The sequence below is a fragment of the Leucoraja erinacea genome, chromosome 1, assembly GCF_028641065.1.
Source record: "Leucoraja erinacea ecotype New England chromosome 1, Leri_hhj_1, whole genome shotgun sequence".
In the NCBI taxonomy this organism is placed as follows: domain Eukaryota; kingdom Metazoa; phylum Chordata; class Chondrichthyes; order Rajiformes; family Rajidae; genus Leucoraja; species Leucoraja erinaceus.
The window spans coordinates 56,834,286-56,855,984 of record NC_073377.1 but is presented as its reverse complement, the minus strand read 5'-3'; the positions used below and the strand labels follow the sequence as shown (position 1 = coordinate 56,855,984).

The window sequence follows — 21,699 nt, the reverse complement described above, 5'->3', positions numbered from 1 at the left end:
TTTTGATGGCTTACCAAGGTCGTATCTGGTCTTCATGTAGGCCACTGTATCATTGGAGTTGAATGCCCTGTGTCTGGACTTCAGGAGAGTGCGGAAAAGAATTTGAAAACAAAACGTTTCCTCTTATTTTATTTTATTTGTTGTCTACTTTCTTGGATCATAAATTTCTTATTCCTCAAATAATTTCTCAGTTTAATTACTAGCTGATGATGCTCATTTGAAGGTATTGAAAAATTGTTGATGAACATTATTGGATATGAGGATGATTGGGCTGAGTAGAAATGCTTGGATTATGTCAATGCTGTGGCTACTTGTTAGTTATGCAGTTGTGACAGAAGACCACGCTAAAGATACAGAAATCTAGTTTGAGATCATTGCTGATTCTCTGGCCTTGAATTTTGGAAATAAGGTAATTTTGAGGTGATACTGAGGTGTGCAGGTGGTAAATGATTTGGACAAGGTTGGTAAAGAATATCTAATGTTTACTCATTTGGTATCACTCATGCACCTGAATCAGAAGCTTGGCATTCAATTCCCTTTCTGAAGATTTGAGCACACAATTTGGGTTCTCTCTAAGTATAGCACTGAAGGATGTTAGTCCAGAAATTGAGGAAGAAGTGCTTTGACAAATATAATTCTGCATGTTTTGAACCCGAACAAGCTGATCAGAAAAATATTATGCAAAAATAATGTACACTAATTGAATACTGCATTAAATGTTAACCCAAAATGTATACAATGAGCATTCCATGTAACACATGTGAATGTTCGCAATAAATTCGAACTATTCTTAAAATTACAGGAATTTGGGGACAAAACTAAAATTACATATTTTTGGAAAATTTGTGCATACATTCTTGGTTGGAAGTGTAAGCCTTTAGAAATTCATGTGGAAAATTACACATGAGCTGTGCATGAAACCTCTGTTCGGTGATTGGATATTTCTCTGCGGCATGTATTTAAATCTGGTAGCATTATATTGGGCAAGGTGCTAAATGTATTCCCACAGTAGTAGATTTTGGACTCGTGTCCAAATTTTCCAGGTGATTTCTACTGGATGACACTTCAAACCATTAACATATGTGAGAAGACCAAAAGCATACATTTTACAGACCCATGACAAATAGGTTGCCATGATTTTCCAACACATTTATTGGCAGGTCTGGCATCTTGCCAAGGCCGTAGAATTGGAAAATATGTGTGAAGCACTGTGCTTTTCAGTTTGCTATATTGTATATCAATAAAGATCATTGTAAAGAAAGTGACGCAATTGACATATCTAAATTTTAAAACCACTGAAACGGCTGTAGTTTTTCAAATATTTGTGTCACCCATTTATGGTGAGTGGAGATGGGTGTTGGAGGTATTCGTGCTAGTGTTGTGAGTTATGCTTGGCTCATTGCTTTTCCACAGTAATCAGACGTTAACAGCAAAAAAAAAGTAGTAGAAGCTTCCAGAAGCCACGTTGCAAATTCATAATACACTCATGTTACATCTGGAACATTGTAATCACCACAATCAGGAACAAAAAAACACAAGCAAGCATTTGGATGGTTGTAGTCGTCTCAACAGGGGGGGAAATGAGCTTTACAAAAAGAAACAACACAAAGACACAAAAATCCTCATAAAAGTGATATATTGACATTTGCAATATTGTTCAACAGAAACGAGGCAAAATGAAGGTTGGTGCACTTGTGGCACAATTACTGCTTACCTTCAGTGCCTGACCAATCGTGCTTTCAAAATTTGTGTAGAAGCTTTGCACAGACTCTGAAATTTTAAATGGGTCTTAATTTTACTTCTGGGTAGAGCAAGTGCTCGAGTGCTCTGTCAGATCTGGCCAAGTTGAAGAATTTTGCTCTGTGAAGCCTGAAGTAGGTTTTGCGTCTAATATTCAATAAATATTTTGCCTTGTGTTTTTGTTCAGCTTGCTTATAATGGTTACCATTAAACTAGAATTATCAAAGGGCACCATTTCCTTTACGCTTTCTAAAAAGATGGTCAATAAGCAAACATCGTGAATGGTGGAAATACCAAAATGCAATGTACCATTTCAGATTTTGTCAAACCTCAAAACATGATTGGGCCATTGATAACTGGAATTTACACAAAAGTCCGGTGTCATTGTGAATTTGGATTGATACGATAGTTCTTATTCTTAGTCCAATTCGGACATGAGAAAATATGTGTGTTGTTTCTCACTTGCAGCATTCATTTAATTCAAAATATAAAATATTTTTGAATTCTTGTATTATATTCGATATGAAAGGTAGACCAAATAAAACAATAAAAAGATAGCTGCTTACTAACTATATATGAGACGTGCAGTAGCAGGCTGGAGCTGCAATAATAACTTCAGAATGGGTGACAATAGATTCAGTCTGGCCTTTTCAAAAGATTTGCTAGTCTGGAAGTAATTGGTGAAATTCAGTAACAGGCCTATTTTTTTTTTATGTCTTTGATTCTATCATCCTTTTTATTCAATGAATGTCTGACTCTTCTGATGTCAAATCCAGCAATTGTTCTCATTATACCTAACATTGGGCTTGTGGCTTGATTGCAACCTGCTCACAAGGGTAATGGTCCATTGAGCAGAATTTGAGTACCAGCAATGTTTTAATTGCTTGCTTAAACTCTTTTACTACACTGGATGAAACAGTGGATTCTTGTTACCGTGTTTTTTTATGACATTAATATGACTAAATTTATGACAATAAAACCTATGTTGAAATGTTTATCTTTTTGAACATTGATTCTATTAAAAGAAACATCTGGTATCTCCAGATCCTCCAAAAAAGACATTTTTGGAGGATCTGGAGATACCAGACTGTTCAGTATTATTTTTGTGCTGTAGGTTGATGGCAAGGAATCTAGAAATGCAGTAGTAAGGACATCTAGGTTTACTGGATGTAGGTGAGCAATTCTTCACAAGAGTGTTCAAAACTGGATGAGCAGTTCTACAAACTTAAGAAATTGACTTATTTTATGACTATAATCTTTTAGCATCTTTATTGATATTCTTATTGAAACAGGTGAGAATAATACTTTACTATTAATGGAAATGTCTGAGACTCCAGATGCTGGAATAAAATAAAACTGATGGAGAACTCACATGTGAGAAGTGCTTTAAACTGAAATGTCATTTACCTTTCCCTTCACAGGTGTTACCTGACCTGCTGAGTTCTTTGTTTTGTGCCTTGATTATTAATGGTACTTTTGTGCTGCTCATTTTCTAGTCAAGTGTTGTCTGTTCTCATGGCACTAACTGCACATTCTTATTACCTTTCTCTTCAGCTGTCTTTTACGTTCTTCACTGAAGATACAATGGTGGAAATACTCAGCAGCTGGTGTAACATCTGTGGAGGAATAAACAATTTCTCATTCCACCATTATCAATTTGTTTTCTTATTCCTACTCGTATTTCTGTTCCTTGAGTAGAAATAGAAACTCAAATCAAGCACACTACAATCCCAGATTTTAATATTGAGTTGAGCCTTCCAAAAAATAACACTAAATAAAATTTCTGTTTTAGTTTTGATTAAAGAGGAGCTCACTAATATGTTGGACTGAGAAGATGTTGGGCTTGCTCTGCCTAGGTTCTTTTTTCAAGATATGCATGGGCTTACTGTAATGGTATTTTATAGCTTCATTGCAACCAAAGCAAGTAGCCTGAAATTAGAAGTTTGAGTTGGGTGAGATGCAATAGGGACAGATGATTTAGTTTAATTAGAGACACAGGATAGAGAGAGACGCTTTGACCCACTGAACATCAATCACGCATTTAAACTAGTTCTACGTTATTCCACTTTCTTATCCACTCTAGTGGCAATTTTGTCAAGGCCAATTAACATGCAAACTCAGAAGTCTTTGAGATGTGGGCAGGAACCTGAGCACCTGGAAGAAACCTACATGGTCACAGGGAGAATATACCAATTCCACATAGACAGCACCTGAGGTCAGAATGAATCCTGGGGGTCTGGCACATTGAAGCAGCAGCTCCACCCGCTGTGCCACTTGGATGTCTGATTTCTACCCTCTTATAGTCTTTTGTTTTATTTCAAACTTTGTTTGTTTTTATCCCTTCATGTTTTTTAAGATATTAGCGAAGGGTCTCTAGCACTTGAATTACAAGAATTAAGCTGGAGACCTCCACATCATGGTTCATAGTGTTGAACACATTGCAGCAGTTGCTAAAGTCATCGCTTAGTTTTCTCACAACTTTTCTTTCTCTTGCTCTCGCTGCCCCCCTCTCTCCCTCTCCCTCTCCCTCTCCCACTCCCTCTCCCTCTCCCTCTCCCTCGCCCTCTCCGTCCCACTCCCCTCCCTCTCCTATCTCTTTCACTCCCCCCCCTCCCTCTCTCTCTCTCCCCCCCCCCTCTCTCTCTCTGCCCCCCCTCTCTCTGCCCCCCCTCTCTCTCTCTGCCCCCCCCCCTCTCTCTCTCTCTGCCCCCTCTCGCTCTCGCTCTCGCTCTCTCTCTCGCTCTCTCTCTCCTCTCTCTCTCTCTCGTCTCTCTCTCTCTGCCCCTTTTCCAACCCTACCTAAATCTCAGTTTACCTTATTCATTCATTCACTACTTTATACCCTGTGCCGTGAGTTAGCTCCACATTTTATGGAATTTCCAGTTTATTCATTGCCTCGGAGTAAATGTGATTTTAGAACCCCTCATCGAAGGATAAATTTCAGAATGCGAATTTGCAGATATGTTGTAAATAGTACATTGTATTGCAGTTGGAAAGAGAGTGTTGTATTCTATGCAAACTTGTTGTAATGAACGAAATTTGTATTATTAATTACTGAAATTGGTTGCATATATTTGGGGTGCATCGAAGATAGACACAGAATGCTGAAGTAACTAATTGGGACAAGCAGCATCTCTGGTCCCCCTCCTCTTTGACTCCCCCGGATGGCCCTCTACCCCCTTTGGACCTTTTTTCTTTCCAGCTGCCAGCAAAAAAAGCGAAATGTCACCCATTCCTTCTCTCCAGATGCTGCCTGTCCCGCTGAGTTACTCCAGCATTTTATGTCTGCAGTTCTTTCCTATACATTTGGGGTACATTGGTCTTAGAAATTTATTTTTGCTCATATCCAAAAAAAAGATTGTCTGAAAGGTTATTTTTTTTGTAAGATCCTACCTGAATTCAGGATCCTAATTTCATTAGTCTAATCATTGTAATTTAGCATAATACACAAGTAAATGGGCAATGCAGTTCAAAACGCAAGGATTAATTCAGAATGAAAGGGGCTCAGTTGTTTTGCGGCTTTTGTTCATCTAAACCATTGAAAGCATAGTTGGAGCAGCTAATCTAAAGCATTTGAGGAGCAGTACTTCAGCTGCATTTCTCAGCCATTACTTATCCCAGAGACATACAGTATATGGCACTTGTGACCAGGCCATTTACAACAGATGGCCTTGTATGGTGAAGTTATCTCACTGTGCAAACCTTTCTCTTTGTCTGTTCACAACCTGTAACAAAGTCATAAACCCTAGAAACATTCTATAGCAACGTGTGCTGTAACTATATCAAGCTATTGCTGTAGCCTGGATCTACTGCTGCTGTTTGACACGGTTGCCACAGCTTTAACCTATCACCAAATATTTTGCTGACAAATATGATTAATTTGCGACACGATGTAGAACATCTGGCTGAAGCAATAGTAGCTGCATAATACAAGTACTTATAAGTGGTGATATTTCTTCTCTCTCAGATTAGCAAATAATATGGACTTGAATTTGAAATCCCAAATGAGTACATTTAGATTATTTCCAATAGAATCTTATCGGTCATTACACAGCATTCAGTATGAACGGAATTGTGTTACTGACAGACAAATTATGCCAACTGCACTACAAGTTATCTCCTCGCACTGATAAGGATAGCCTTTATCATACAGCTCTGAATTAAACCCTTTCGGCCCATCTCATCCATGCTCACAATGCCTATGTACTATTTGCCTGCATCAGGCCTGTGCCCTTTACTCCGTTCCTATCTAATTACATGTCCAAATGCCTTTTCAAACACTGTCATGTTCCTGGCTCCACCACCACCCTCTATCCTCTGTGTGGAAAACCTACCTTTAAACCAGATCTCACTTTAAATGTTTCTCCTTTCACATCAAACCTACGTTCTCTGGTTGTAGAAACGCCCTGCTGTACACATGGGGAAAAACAACTGACTATCCCAACAATCCCCATCATGTTTTTATGATCCTTTATAAGGGCTCCTCTTTAGCCTCCTATGCTTGTGAGGATAGGTCCCGCCTATCCAGTTTCTCCTTATAACTACAGCCCTCAATTCCAGGCAACATTCTGTTGAATTTCTTCTTCACTCTCTTGTGCTACACATCCTTCCTGCAGTAATAGTGACCAGAAATGTATAGAATATTCTAATATTTTGTTCAGCTGCGACATGACATCTCAACTCTTACACTCAGTGCATCTGTCTGTAAAGGCAAGCATACCAAAGATCTTTATCGCCACCCATGTCATCGTTTTCAGTGAGCAATGGATTTGCACTTCAAGGTCCCTTTGTACGTCAGTGTTCCTAAGGTCCTTGCCATTTAATCCATATGTCATACCAGAATTTGAATTAATCTTTGCGCTTGCCTGGATTAAATTCTATGCACCAGTTTTGCCCAACTTTCCAGCTGATTTGTGCCCCACTGTATCCAAAGACAACCTACCACCTTTGCTGTCTACAACTCCACTAATTTTCATGTCAACTGTAAGCTTTCAAATCAGACCACTTACATTTTCATCCAAGTTATTTATATATAGTAGAAGAAGCAAAGGTTCCAGTACTGATCTTGAGATACAACACTTGTCTCAGTTTTCCAGTCAGAAAAACACCCAACCACCACCCAAAAGTTATTATTTTGGGGTAAAACATTATTAATCCAAGCATTTTGTATTAGTATTGCCATTAATTTTATCTAGGTTATGAACATCTAGGTCTGTGATCACTTTTTTCTTCATTGCTACTTAGTTCTTGTGCTGGTACTTTTGTCAACTATTAATGCTATTCAGACATATTTTGTTGTTTTGTCAGTTTGCTGTAAACTATATAGACTACTTTGCTTCAACTTTTTAAAGGGAAGGTGTAATCAGAATAAACAAGTAGTTTATCTTGTGCTGTGGAAAAGTAACTTGGCATTAACCCAGCAGTAAGATGTTTTTTCCCCTGATAGAATTAGACAGAGAACACATATTTTATGAGATAGAACAGCTGTTTGTCTTCTCCAAGCCAATCATTTGGACCTGTGCTTTCAGCTGCGAAAGGAAAGTGCATTTTAAACCATTAACATAAGCACATTTTCTAAACTTTTTTGGGGTCCTTCAATTTGAAATGTTAATACCAGTACCTTGCAGCTCAATGCTGATACCTTGTAAAACATAGTCTGTGTATGTCCGTATTCTGTTGAGAACAGCTGCTTTTCGGAGTTCTGTCGATAATACTTGCATACAAACACATAATTCTTGTCAACGTTTTTCTAAGTTCTATAAACTGTGCCACGGAAGATTTTGGGACCTGGCAGTCGTGCATTACTTAAACCTTTTTGATCTGTGTTTTAATCCATGTAATTGACATTTATTTATCACTAGACCCAGTGCAGACCCGTTGGGTCTGCTCCCCCAACGCAAGATTCCACACTCGCCCGTTCCCCCAATGCAAGCCGTTCCCTTAACGCATTAGTGCACCACTCACGCAGAAGTGGCACATTTCTCCTCATCCCCCAGCACTCACTCCTCCTCCTCTTCACCCTCTCTCTTTATTGCCTAGAGAAGGAGGGGAGGGGGGGCAGTAGAGAGGGAGGGTAGAGGGGTGTAGAGAGAGGGAGGGGGGTAGAGAGAGAGAGACAGGGAGAGGGGTAAAGTGTGGGGGAGGGTAGATAGGGAGGGGGTAGAGAGGGGGAGGGAGGGTAGAGAGGAGGGGGTGAGAGACGGAGTGTAGACGTGGCAACTACCCTCCCTACACCCACCTCTCCCTCAATAGCCCCACTTTCCCTCCTCACCTCCCCAGGATATTTCTCCTCTCTACCACATTCCCCACCCCATCTCCCTCCTCCACCCCTCACCATCTCCCTCCTCCACCCCTCACCATCTCCCTCCTCCCCCCTCACCATCCCCTCCTCCCCTCTCACCATCCCTCCTCCACCCCTCCCCATCTCCCTCCTCCACCCCCCCCCCCCCCCAAATCTCCCTCTACCACCCCACTCCCCACCCCATCTCCCTCATCCTCCTCTCATATTCCCTGTCCCAGGATCTACCCAGGTCATAGAGCAGCTCGGCCCTCACTCCAACTTCAGCACCAGGCTCACCTCCAACCCAGGTGTAGTTCCCGGGCTCGGCCCGCGGCACCACCCTCCCCACCAGGTGTTGGGCGCCGCAAGAGCCGCCACTCCCCGTTCACCGCGAGCGCTGGAGTGCCCCTCCCTCCCAGAGTGTTCCATCCTGCCTTGCGAGTGCATTTCGACGTCACTCAGATTTTTTTTCCGAAATGGGTGAGTTTTTTGGGGCTGTTTTTAAAATTTAAAACATTTATAATCGGAAATAAAGGTGGGAATGCGATGGGAAGATGTTTATCGCCACAACGGGGAAAATGTGAGTAGGATATGTGAAAATGGGAAGGCTGTTGCCTAGCATTTGGAAGAAGATAGGAAAACCAGATTGACACATTGTGGGCACAAACAAGACAAAGACTTTTAGTTATATAGAGATAGTAGATGAACACTTCACAAAACACAATAATTTACTAAAATTCTTTTGGAAGACCAAGAGTCAAGAGTGTTTTATTGTCGTATGTCCCAAATAGAACAATGAAATTCTTACTTGCACAACAGAATATGTAAACATTGTACACTGTAAACAATATGATAAAAGAGAGAGAAAAAAAAATAAAGTGTGTGTGTGTGTGTGTGTGTGTGTGTGTGTGTGTGTGTACACACACATGCACACACACACTTAAAAAACAAACAATAGTCATGCAATAATAACAGTCTATTGTAGTTCACAATTTATTTGAGGTGGTAGTGTTTTATAGCCTGATGGCTGTAGGGAAGAATCTGAACCTGGACCAGTACAAAGTTACACGTCAAATTGCATATACCTGATATCTAACAAGTAAGTATTACTTAATTTAATATTAATTTTGCAAGCTTGGTTCCAACCTTTGAAATGGCTTCATTAAACTCTAGTTGTTCGTCAGCGTGCTTGTACCTTTTTGGGGGTAAATGGGTTAACGTCCACTTAATTCGCAAAAGATATATAAAATCTGCTTTCTGTTTGGTATTCTGTTGCTTAGTATTCTAGCTTTGGGCGGTAAATGTCAACACTGTACTGAAACCCAAAAAGGAACAATGGCCTGCCATTGACTATTAGTTGTGAGATCATGTTGACGGATGAGCAGCTAGCCAGTTTTGGCTTGGATCCATATTGCGTGCCTAGTGATTAGCCACAGCGAACGTGCAAATGTGTGTGTTCTAAACTGTATGTGCAATGATTCAAATGAGGCCTCTGGGTAATAGTTTTTGCATAAAACTGACCCTTTCATCAAGAAGGGTTAACAGAATGAGCATAAATACATGATCTGCAGATGTGAAAAGGGGATGTGTTGTGATGTGCACTTCTGTTAACTGTTTGGATTTCAGGCACTAGAATACCAGGAAAAGAAAATTTGTTTGTGTGCAGAGTTAGACAATAATTCCAGGAGAAAGGTGATTATTTACTTTGGTTTGTCATTATAAGGTTTATTCATGTCCTCTGAAGAGCACAGAGTGAACAGAACTGAGAAACCTGAGAAGTGTGAAGTTGTGGAATTCCCTGCCACAGAGGGCAGTGGAGGCCAAATCACTGGATGGATTTAAGAGAGAGTTAGATAGAGCTCTAGGGGCTAGTGGAGTCAAGGGATATGGGGAGAAGGCAGGCACGGGTTATTGATAGGGGATGATCAGCCATGATCACAATGAATGGCGGTGCTGGCTCGAAGGGCCGAATGGCCTCCTCCTGCACCTATTTTCTATGTTTCTAAAAATAAAAGCAATACTACAATTTACAAGCATATTTGGCATATGAGGAGAATTGTTTTCATAAATACCTGGTATATTCTTTTCACCTTTGCTTTATATTGTGGTAATAATATGAGTGAAATTGTGACTTTAGAGTCTGGTACTGAGCAAACAACATCATGAAACCTGCCAGAAACAGAGACCTTCCTTTTGCTTCACCTTATAGTTACTTTAAGAATAGGCGCTCAATTTTCATTCGGAGTTCACTGTAATTTTAAATCCCAAGCTGCAGTCTTGGCCTTGTTGTAAGTTGGATAATGATTTTGTGCAGTGGCAAGGATGTTCAACAGGTTACCAGATTGTTATCTATTTTACATGTGCAGAAAATTGAGATTTATTTAGTGTTGTGCAAATTCACCTTTGTCGATAAATTTGTTTCTGTTCTGCCATATTTCTGGGTAAAACAATTCTAGGGATTGGTTTCCAGGTGCAACATCCTGAATTAAATTGGGGGATGGGTGAGGGGTGGGGGAGGGGAAGTAGGAGGGATGGAGGTAAGATTACATTTTGACTAGTTTTTTAATTCTGGGATGGCTTAACAAGCAGACTTAAAAAAGCATGTTTTTAGGCTTTTGCAAAATATGGTTTTGGAAGGAGAATATCATCTGGCTTCATAGCATAATTACGGGCCACTTTGATTTTCCGCTTGTATGTCCTTTCAGCTACTTGCCTTCCCCTGATAAATCTGTGTTACTAGTAAACACTTGAAACCATACATGATGGCCTTTTTCAGTTTCTTACAGAACCACTCAAGCCTTGTCAGCCCTAATGCTTCCACTTCATGCATGGAACCTCTAGCCTTCAATGGCAATGAAGCTTGCCAGTGGCATTTTTGTACTGCCACTGGATTACTTTGGGTTTTTTTCAGCTGTCTCCCGCTTCAAACCATGGCAGATAAAGCTGTCTGCTTCCACCCCGTGGGAATTTGATGCCCAAATCCAATCACATGTAATTCTGTAAATGTACTAATTTACATCAAACTAAGGAAACTCAGTGGAGCATTATTTTCTGGATGTTGCTTCCTTGTGAGCTATTTGCAGTTTATGGGTAGGGATTCCTTGGAAATTTACTTGTGTTTGATTAAAAAATGTTGCAGGGAAAGTAAGTTGTAGTTGAGAGTGGGCATTACTTTTCAGCATGTGTTGATGAATAATGTTACATGGGAGTATTTCTGCTTTGAATGTATTGAGATTTCTCCATATATCATTGAGGGAGGAATATTTTACTACATGTAATTTCATTTTGTGTCCAAGTTTATCCATCTGTTTATACCCTTTATACCACACTTGTTATTCATCGTCATAACATTTGTGGTTCCTGACCACAACACTAAATTATAAAGCTGAACATCTACAAAAAGAAAGAGAGAAAAATAAATTTCTGACGGTTAATAACTTAACTAGTCTGGCATGGTTATCATGGTTGACTGGTTTAAATGAAATATCAAAGGAAACAGAGAATGTATGATTATATGAATGGTTTATTGAGATTTAACACAAAAGAATCACCGAGTAAATATATGATATCGAAGAACGATTCGGGACTTACCTGGACTTTACCATGTCTGTATGTCTGGCTGAGGTCCCGACCACGGGGAAAATGGAGGAGGACTGGCCACATTTTGTGCCTTCCACCACAGTGATGAATGCTGTGGTGGATGTTTGTGTTAAATCTTTATTGTGTTTTAGTGTGTTCTTTTTTTCATTGTACCGCTGCTGGCAAATTCATTTCACTTACACTTTATGTGCAAGTGACAAATAAAATTGATATTGATATTGATATTGATTTTGAACATGTATATAGATGGATATACAATTGTTTGAAGACAGTTGAAAGTAATGTACATAAAGAGAAGGCTCATCTACTGGTTGCACCTTCACCTACTACAAGGAAGGTGGTTGTAGTGCTGACATCTTGCTCCAACAGTTCCTTAAGACATTGTCCGGGGTTCAACAATAACCAGTCCTCTTTTCTGTAGCTGCACCATGTTTAATGCCATTCATTAAAGATAACGCACAAAGGGAGAAAGCAAGCGGTAATACAGGTGCACAACCTTTTATCCGGTGTTCCAGAAACCGAAAAGCTCCGAAAACCGGCCATTTTTTCCAGATGTCGTCTGCGCACCAAAGCTCGCGTTTGGCGCCAAACTTGACCCAAAACGACCCACGGTCAACCCAGGTCTGTACTACTGTAGCGGCTGTCTCCTCCCTGGAGACCGGGAGACGCTTAAACATCTGTAAATCATTGCTTAAATGTTAGTCAGTTAGTTTGGAGGGCTTTTATGTGAAGGGGGGTGAAGGGGTAAACTTTAATTCTTAGTCCCCTACCTGGTCGGAGAGGCGGGGAGCGGTCAATGCCTTACCGGGTCGCCGTGCAGTAAGCTCCGCAGCGCAGTGGCCGGTGGGGCTGTGGGCGATGCCGGTTGTAGCTCCGACCCCGGCAACTCTACCCCTGGCTGCGAGGCGCTCCAAATCCAGCGCGGCCCGCGGCCGGACGCCCCAGCTCCGCGAATGTCGGGAGTCGGCAGCGCGCAGCGCTGGGACACCAGCGGGAAGCGGGCAATGCCTTACCGGGTCGCCGTGCGGCAAGCTCCGGAGCGCTGTGGCCGCCGACACACAACATCGCGGAGCGTCGCTGGATTTGGAGCCGCGCAGCCAGGGGTAGAGTTGCCGGGGTCGGAGCTACAACCGGCGCCGCCCGCGGCCGGACAGAGCCCCCAGCTCCGCGAGGTTGGGAGTCGCCGACCAGGTAGGGGACTAAGAATTAAAGTTTCCCCCTTCACCCCGACTCCACCACCACCACATAAAATCCCTCCAAACTAACTGACTAACATTTATGCAATGATTCTCCCGGTCACCGGGGAGGAGGCAGCAGCTCCAGACTTTTCAAGTAGCCCGCGCTACCTACCTAATCTACGCTAAAAATCTTCCATTCTGAAATCCGAAAATGTCCGAAATCCGACAAGTGTCTGGTCCCAAGGCTTTCGGATAAAAGGTTGTGCACCTGTACTGCACTAAGTCCTATTGAAATTGAATGTTATCCCAACTCCGATATGAAACACAGTTCCTTTGTTGGGTCAGAGCTCCCTACATAAGCATACTGACAGCACTTCCATGCAAAGGAATTGACCGCTTTCACCGGGCAGTTCAACGCTATCATAGTGTTTTTGGGGATTCACATTAAATTAACGGCATCCACAAACTACATGTAAAATTCTTTGAGTGAAAGAAGAGAAAAAATAGTGATTGCAAGCTATGGAATGCTGCATCACAATGTCAAATCAAGGGGTTGAAGGCATGAGGATAAGTTTGAAAAGATCCATCATTTTTTCCTCTGGCATGTGTGAACAAACCTGTTGCTCACATGGTTATTTGAACCTACAGTTCTTTTGCCTGAATATTTGTTTATAGAATTCAGTGTTTGTAAAGAAATTGCAGTAGTGTTTGAAAATGCAAAATATAATGAGGGAAGATGGGATGACTTGGATTGTACATATCTAAGTTGAAGTATAAAACAAATATTATAATATAAAGTCTATTTCTGATTGCTCTTTAATTGATCCAGAAAACCAAAAGTTTTTTTTGCAAAATAAAATCCTTTTAAATATTGAAAATTTGTTGTTTTTCAACAATACAATACAGTGGCAGTACAAGACGTGTGTTGAGCAATGGAAATGCATTTGCTTTTTAAATAACTGAAAATAATTATATTTTCCACACTACCTGCACTCAAGTTTTTGTGTAGCGGTTGCTTTATAATGTAGCTTCTCTTGATAATATTTGAGAGGTGGATTGAAGTTTTATTTGAGGTTTTGCTGCAGAGTGAGTTGCGTGTTAACAACAGAATCTGGTATTTAATGGAGACTATACGTTATCCATTTATGATCTCATTTTCGTACAACCTTGAGGTTGTTTGGAGTGCACAGTATAATTTACTAGATAATATTCAAGCTAAAATGGGTGAAAGATTACCATTCGGTTGAGATATCATAAGCAGAGGTTGTGAGTAAAGTGCTTCTTTCACATTATCAATTTAAAAATGGTCTTATTATCCAAATGCTTTGTTGATGCATTTGTTCATAGAGCATTGAACCATTTAGACATGAAGGCCAGAATGCGTGGCTGTTGACAAGATAAGTGAGTTTAAGAAAATCTCAAAGCAATTCTTGTTAACAACCGAATCAAAAATGATTGATTAAATGCGTGTTTGACTTTTCAATCTAATATAATAGTTCAAAGGTTCATAATTTCTTGCTGGTGATTGTTTGAAGTCATGGATTAATAAAAATGAATATAGCAGACACTGACTGTTGCATCCTGATCACCATAACATTGCTTTACTCACTATTTTAATTATTTAGCACACATTTTGATAGCAATTGTTTAAAATTCTGTTTATATTCATTTGCCCAAAAAGATTCAACTTCTCATATCTCCGTGTAACTGGGTGGATTAGAATGATTATTGTAGCCCAAATTAGCAAGTCTGTGGGGTGGTGTGAGGAGTCATGGAACAATGGAAAGAGGATTATGTTTTTGATTACCTTTGACATAGATTTATGTAATCCTTAATTTTGTATCTTGGTTGTTTTCACAAAATGTTCTAAATTACTTTTCAATTATGTTTTGCCTTGCAGTATATGTAATAAATTTGCATTTTGACAGTTCCATTTAATCCCCTACAATTGGACCATAGAAACAATTTAAGCACCTTTTCATATGCATAATTATTATGGCAAAGCAAATCTGAGAATTAAGGTGAATAGTTTGATGGCATAAACAATTTTGTGAAATTTCTGGTTATATTTGTTTGGGCGTTTGCTTTGGTTTAGTTTGGAGACACAGTGCGGAAACGGGCCCTTCGGCCCACCGAGTCCGCACCGACCAGCGATCCCCGCACACTACCCCGCACACTATCCTACACACACTAGGGACAATTTACATTTATACCAAAGCCAATTAACCTACAAACCTGCACCTCTTTGGAGTGTGGGATGAAAACGAAGATCTCTGAGAAAACCCACATGGTAACAGGGAGAATGTACAAACTCCGTACAGAACCCGCGCCTCTGACGCTGTAAGGCAGTAAACTCTATTGCCTTTTATAATAGGCGTACAGTTATTTAAGAACTAGACTCTTTAACCAAATGACGAGGTTTTGGAGTGATATGTCAACATTTATATTTTAATCTCAGCCACAGGGCATTGCTGTGGCAGTTCCTCAGGTTAGTGTCCCGGCCCGATCATCTTCAGCTGCTCCATCAATGATCTTCCTTCAATCGTACGATCAGAAGTAGAGATGTTCACTGATGATTACACAATGTTCACCACCTTCATTCAGGTCTCCTCCGACAATGGAGCAGGCCACGACCTAACGAATCTAGACTCGTGTAGTGGGCTAATAGGTGGCATGCAATATTCACTCCACACAAGTGTCAGGCAATGAGGATATCCATCAAGGGAAAATCCAGTTGTCATCACCTGACATTCACTGGCATTACCATTACCAAATTCCACACTATCAACATACCAGGTGTTGCCACTAAGCAGAAACTGAATTGGAGCAGCCAGATATACAATGGGGTTGCAGGAGCAGTTCCGAGTCTAGGAATCATGCGGCGAGTAACTCTCCCCAAACCATGTTCACCATCTGCATACAAACAGTGGTACAGTAACTCAGTGGGTCAGGTAGCATCTCTGGAATTATCTCTGGATAATTATCTTCCTCTTGCATCACATTTCACTCATCTTCTCTCCTTATCCTACCTCTGTCTCTGTTTTATCTCTGGCTTTTGTCAATCCATCTGCCAATAAACTCCCCCTCGCCTCTCCACCTAACACTTACTTTGAAGGTGGCTTTGTTTCACCCTCGCCTCTTTTCCAGCTTTCTCTCCACTACTGCAATAAGTCTGAAGAAGGGTCCCGACCTGAAATGTCACCTATCCAGGTCTTCCAGAGATGTTGCCTGACCCGCTGAGTTACTCCAACTTTTTGTTTTCTTTTGTAAACGAGCATTTGCAGTTCTTTGTGTCTGCACCATCCACAAAGATCAAGCCAGAATGTGAGGGAATATTGTCCACTTGCCTGGATGAGTGTAGCAGCAGCGATTTGTATCGCCTACATGATGCACTGCAGCAGCAGCTCACTAACATGCACTAGATAGCACCTTCCAAACCTGCAAATCTGCCAGCTAGAAGAACAAGGGTAGCAAAATCGCAGGAGTATTGCCACCTGAAAGTTACCCTCCAAGCCACACTTCATCCTGCCTCAGGCATATCTTAAATGCTCCTTCATGTGTCAAAATCTTGGAAGACTGGGCTTAACAGTACTGTGGGTGTACGGAGGACTGCCAAGGTTCATGAAGGCAGCTCATCCCCATCTTCTCTCAAGGGCAGTTTGGAAAGGGAAATTAAATGTCCTCTCACTGTGCAGGGTCCACAGAGGGAGGTTCAATAACCTATAATTGGAGCATGCAATGTTCATACCAATGGGTTGTAAACTACCCGTAGATTATGTGCTGTTCCACCAGTTTGCATGTGGCCTCACTCTGGCAGTGGATGAGGCCCAGGATAGAAACGCCATAATGGGAAGAGGAGTTAAAATGTTTAGCAATTGGGAGATGCAGTATGCCTTAGCAATCCAAGTGTGGTTTCGGCAAAACAGTCACCAAGTCTACTTTTGGTCTCGCCAATGTACAGGAGGTCATATCGGCAATGCCGGATGCAGTAGATGAGGTTAGGGCACGTGCATGTGAACCTCTGTCTCACTGAGATGTTCCACTGGGGTCCCTGGGTGGATGTGAGGCAGGAATTATAGGGACAGGTGTTATATCTCCTGCAGATGTTGGGGAAAGTACCTGGGGAGGGGATGGTTTTTGTTGGAAGGGATGAATGAATCAAGGAGTTGTGGTGAAGGGTTTGGATCCAAAATGTCACTTATCCATGTTCTCCATAGAGATTGTCTAAGTCACTGAGTTACTCTGGAACTTTGTCTTTTTTTGTAAGCCAGCATCCCTTGTTTCTAAAGAAATATATTTAGCTAATTGAAGCTGGAGAACTCCAATTATATGCAGCAGAAAGTATTATATGAGAAAGTGTGGCAAATGTTAAGGATTCATTTACAGCACCAGATGTTTGGTAATAAAAAGTCTGCTCTTTTTAAAATGTCTAGCATGAAGAAATACTTCATTATATTTACATATTTGTAAATGAATGGATATTTAATATCTCTACTTGCATTTTAATTAATTAGTTTAGAAAATAGATTTGTTGCATCATGTTTCAGAGAAGGTAGATTTGTGCAAACATGTTAGTAGAGCCACTCAATTGCTGAAAGATGCCATTATAGCCTTTGAAAATGGAATTTGCACCATCATGGAAATGGTGACTGATCATGGCAGCAAAGTGCTTCAAATGTAAGAGTTGAAACTAATTTTTATTGATTTTGTGGCCTTGTTTTCATACTTTGTGGTCCAAATAATGTAACTAGACAGATCAGGATAATTAACATGCAATGAACTACATCTAATATATTGGTATAATAATTCAATTATAGCATATCTTTATTTAATATATGAGTATAGAAGCTGGGATGTAATGTTAAAATTGTATAAGGCATTGGTGAGACCAAATGTGGAGTATGGTGTACAATTTTGGTCGCCCAATTATAGGAAGGATGTCAACAAAATAGAGAGAGTACAGAGGAGATTTACTAGAATGTTGCCTGGGTTTCAACAACTAAGTTACAGAGATAGGTTGAATAAGTTAGGTCTTTATTCTCTGGAGCGCAGAAGGTTAAGGGGGGACCTGATAGAGGTCTTTAAAATGATGAGAGGGATAGACAGAGTTGATGTGGACAAGCTTTTCCCTTTGAGAATAGGGAAGATTCAAACAAGAGGACATGACTTCAGAATTAAGGGACAGAAGTTTAGGGGTAATATGAGGGGGAACTTCTTTACGCAGAGAGTGGTGGCGGTGTGGAATGAGCTCCCAGTGGAAGTGGTGGAGGCAGGTTCATTAGTATCATTTAAAAATAAATTGGATAGGCATATGGATGAGAAGGGAATGGAGGGTTATGGTACGAGTGCAGGCAGGTGGGACTAAGGGGAAAAAAATTTGTTCGGCATGGACTTGTAGGGCCGAGATGGCCTGTTTCCGTGCTGTAATTGTTATATGGTTATATGGTTAATCATAGAGAGATTATGAAAACCAAATGATAAGTAATCTGTACGGTACTTTTTTAAAATTCCTCCAAGTCTTAGGCTATACTTGGATTACCATATTGTGGATTCTGCAATATACGGTATCTACTGCAACAAACTAAATTGCCTGACCCACTCCCAGAGCTCCTGGCTATCACTGAGACTTGCTTGTTGCTCAGTCTGCAGACTGGCCTGTTTCTATATTAGACCCTGCAAACCTAACTAATCAAATTCTTGGATTGGAGTGATGAACTCCACTGCACCATGGATGCACGGTTGGCTGTAATTACTAGGTTAAAATACTTCACAATCTTGATCTAATGCCATGTTTGTTTTTAATATGAAATTTTTTGCAGTTTAAGCTACTCCTTTCCAGAGACATATGTCAGCTGACTTTAGCAAATTACCATAAAATGGACCTTCCTATAATTTTATCAGTATCGTCTCGATCAGCTAATTTTTTTTTGACAGCGTTTAACTTGACAGGTTGAATAGTGTTCCTCTACTCATATTTTATTTTAATATTTCCTTTGTTACATTTACAATATAAATATTGCTAAAATATATGTTTACTGTTCCCCAATAGAACCCAAATAATTGGTTTTAACTAATTGTAGTCTGCAAGAGAATCCACGTTGGCTTCTGCTAGCTTCAGCACATCATGGTGCAAGTGTTCATTAAATCTATGATGGATAAAGCAAAATAATACAAAACATCTACAAATTTTCTAACCTTTCAAGACACTGAATTATTACCAAAAGATTAATGTAAATGTTCTTCTTTCACATAGAGTATTCAATGTAACTGGAATGATAAAATATTTATTTTGAGTGCTGTGGTCTTTGCATCACATCAATTTTCTGTTAAAATTGATAGTGATCATCAACGTATAAACCTTTTAATAGCTTGCAAGCGGAAATTTAACATATACTCCAGACATCATGGGGGTTTGGAGCAAAAAACTTTGGTTTGGAAACATGAAAAATAATTCTGGAAGTGCTGAGAGGAGAATGTCAAAAGCCCTTCATCAGAATTGGGGGAAAAAAGAGAACCACTACTTCAATTTGCAGAGAGGGGGGGACATGGAGAGAACACGTGGTATGTCTGTTGTAGGTTGCAGACCAGAGTTATTAAGGTGACAATTAACTTAAAATATGGTAGTTGGAAAGACGAGAAGGAACAAAAAGACACAAATTAGAACAAAGATACAGACATATCTGTTGTGGAAGGAGCGTGAGAGCAAGATTTCCTGAGGTTGTTAAATTCCATATGGAATTCTGAGGGCTGCACCAGACATGGATAGCAAAAGTTGCCAGGACTGGAAGGCCTGAGTTATAAGGAGAGGTTGGGCAGGTTAGAACTTTATTCCTAGCAATGCAGGAGTCTTTAAGGAAGACTTTAATTAATGATCTTTAAGGAATATAAGACTATGAGGGGACTAGATAAGTCCTTTTCCCCCATGGTGGTTGTATTCTGACTTGCTACTGTTTCAGTAGAGATGGTCTCCAATTCACCTTTGTTCTCAGAAGATCTTGCATGTATTATTAGCATGGCCTATTTTAAGGGGAATGGTTTTTAAAGTATCTTTTTATGTAAGGCTGGGAAGGATGAACGGTTCTTAAATGGTAATGTGGATTGTAAATAAGAGAATGTTTAAATCTTTTGTTCCTTTTTGAAGTAATGACCAAATTTAACAAAAACTGTGTTTAAAAAAAGTATGTAGTTGAATTGATAAATGTTTTGCCATGCTCTTCAAAAGTATTGTTATCAACAGTGGATTATTTCAGTGCATTAAATGCTTAATTTCTCTTCTTGTTCCTCACACAGGTATAATAAAAACAGCAGACCTTCTGGACCATGAAACTACATCACATTACTGGCTAACGGTTTTTGCCACTGATCTTGGAGTCGTGCCTCTCTTCTCCTTCATCGAAGTGTATATTGAAATTGAGGATGTTAATGATAATGCTCCACAGACATCTAAGCCAGTTTATTACCCCAATGTCATGGAGAACTCTCCCAAAGATGTGTCAGTTGTACAGATTGAAGCAACTGACCCAGATTCCAGCGCGAGTGACAGGCTGAGCTACAAAATTACTAGTGGCAACCCGCAAGGATTCTTCACTATAAATCACGAGACGGGTAAGTGTTTACATTGGATAGATCTCCCATGACATTTGACGGAGATAACAAATATGCTGAGACAGAAAAACATTTTGGAGCATTTCATATATGTTTTGTATATCAAATTCCATTTGAATGACCTAGAATGCTGAATGTGTTCTGGAGTGAGATATTTCCTCACCTCGCGTTCCTCATTTCTTGCCCAACTTTCCCATTATCTTCAGCCCCTCTTCCCGCCACCCCAACCTTGACATCCATTATGTTTAAGTGCAAAGATGTTTATGTTAACTTCTATGTAGTTGTGTATCTTGTTGCTTTTTTGGTATGGCTGTATGGTAATTTGCAAATCACTGTACCTTAATTAGTACATACGACAATAAAAAACCTTTAAAGGATAGACACGACACAAAAATGCTGGAGTAACTCAGCGGAACAGGGGGCATCTCTGGAGAGAAGGAATGGGTGATGTTTGAGGTAAAGACCCGTCTTCAGACCCGAAACGTCACCCATTCCTTCTCTTCCAGAGATGCTGCCTGTCCCACTGAGTTACTCCAGCATTTTGTGTCTATCTTTGGTTTAAACCAGCATCTGCAATTCCTTCATACATATGTTCAAGTGCAATATACTTATAAAATAATTATTTTAGAGATAAAGCATGAAAGACCCTTCAGCCCACCGAGTCCTTGCAGACTAGCGATCCCCGTACACTAACATTATCCTACACACACTAGGGATAATTTACACTTTTAACAAACCAATTTGTCTACAAACTTGTACGTCTTTGGAGAGTGGGAGGTAACTGGAGCACTGGGGTAAAAAAAACCCCACGCAGATCCTGGAGTGAACGTACAAACACCATACAAGCACCACCTGTAGTCAGGACCGAACTCAGGCCTCTGGCGCTATAAGGCAGCAACTCTAATGCTGTGCCACCGTGCCACCCTAAATGAACATCAAGAAACAATGGGTTTACTTGCTAACCAGTGTGTAGATAAGACCAAGGGGGGCCGTCGACCCGTCCTCACGGCCTACCAGCAGGCCTGGAGCGGCGTTTCCTGATGGGACCGGACAGAACCTCGGCTTCGGCGGCGGCGCAGCGATGGAGCGCTTTCGCGGAGCGGGCGATGCCTTGCCTTGGTCACCGCGCTGGAACTCCGGTGAGCTGAAGATGAACATCACGGAGCTGCGGGCGGCGGCGCTGACTTTAACATCAGGAGCCTGGGATCTCTCGCCGTGTTCGGCAGTGGTGGAGCTCCATCCAGTGCTTCAGGAAGCGGCCGTTCCAGGTTTCCAAAGCCGCTGTGTGGGTTCTCC

General features: G+C 40.8%; 1 protein-coding gene across 4 annotated transcripts in view; it reads left to right on the top strand.

Moving 5' to 3' along the window:
• fat1a (FAT atypical cadherin 1a) overlaps positions 1–21,699 on the top strand; it is a 198,537-nt gene that overhangs the window by 43,920 nt on the left and 132,918 nt on the right. For all 4 annotated transcript variants that reach the window (XM_055635259.1, XM_055635251.1, XM_055635243.1 and 1 more), the window contains exon 3: positions 20,089–20,403. In XM_055635259.1, the coding sequence (XP_055491234.1) occupies positions 20,089–20,403 (315 nt within the window). The remainder of the gene's footprint in view (positions 1–20,088; positions 20,404–21,699) is intronic.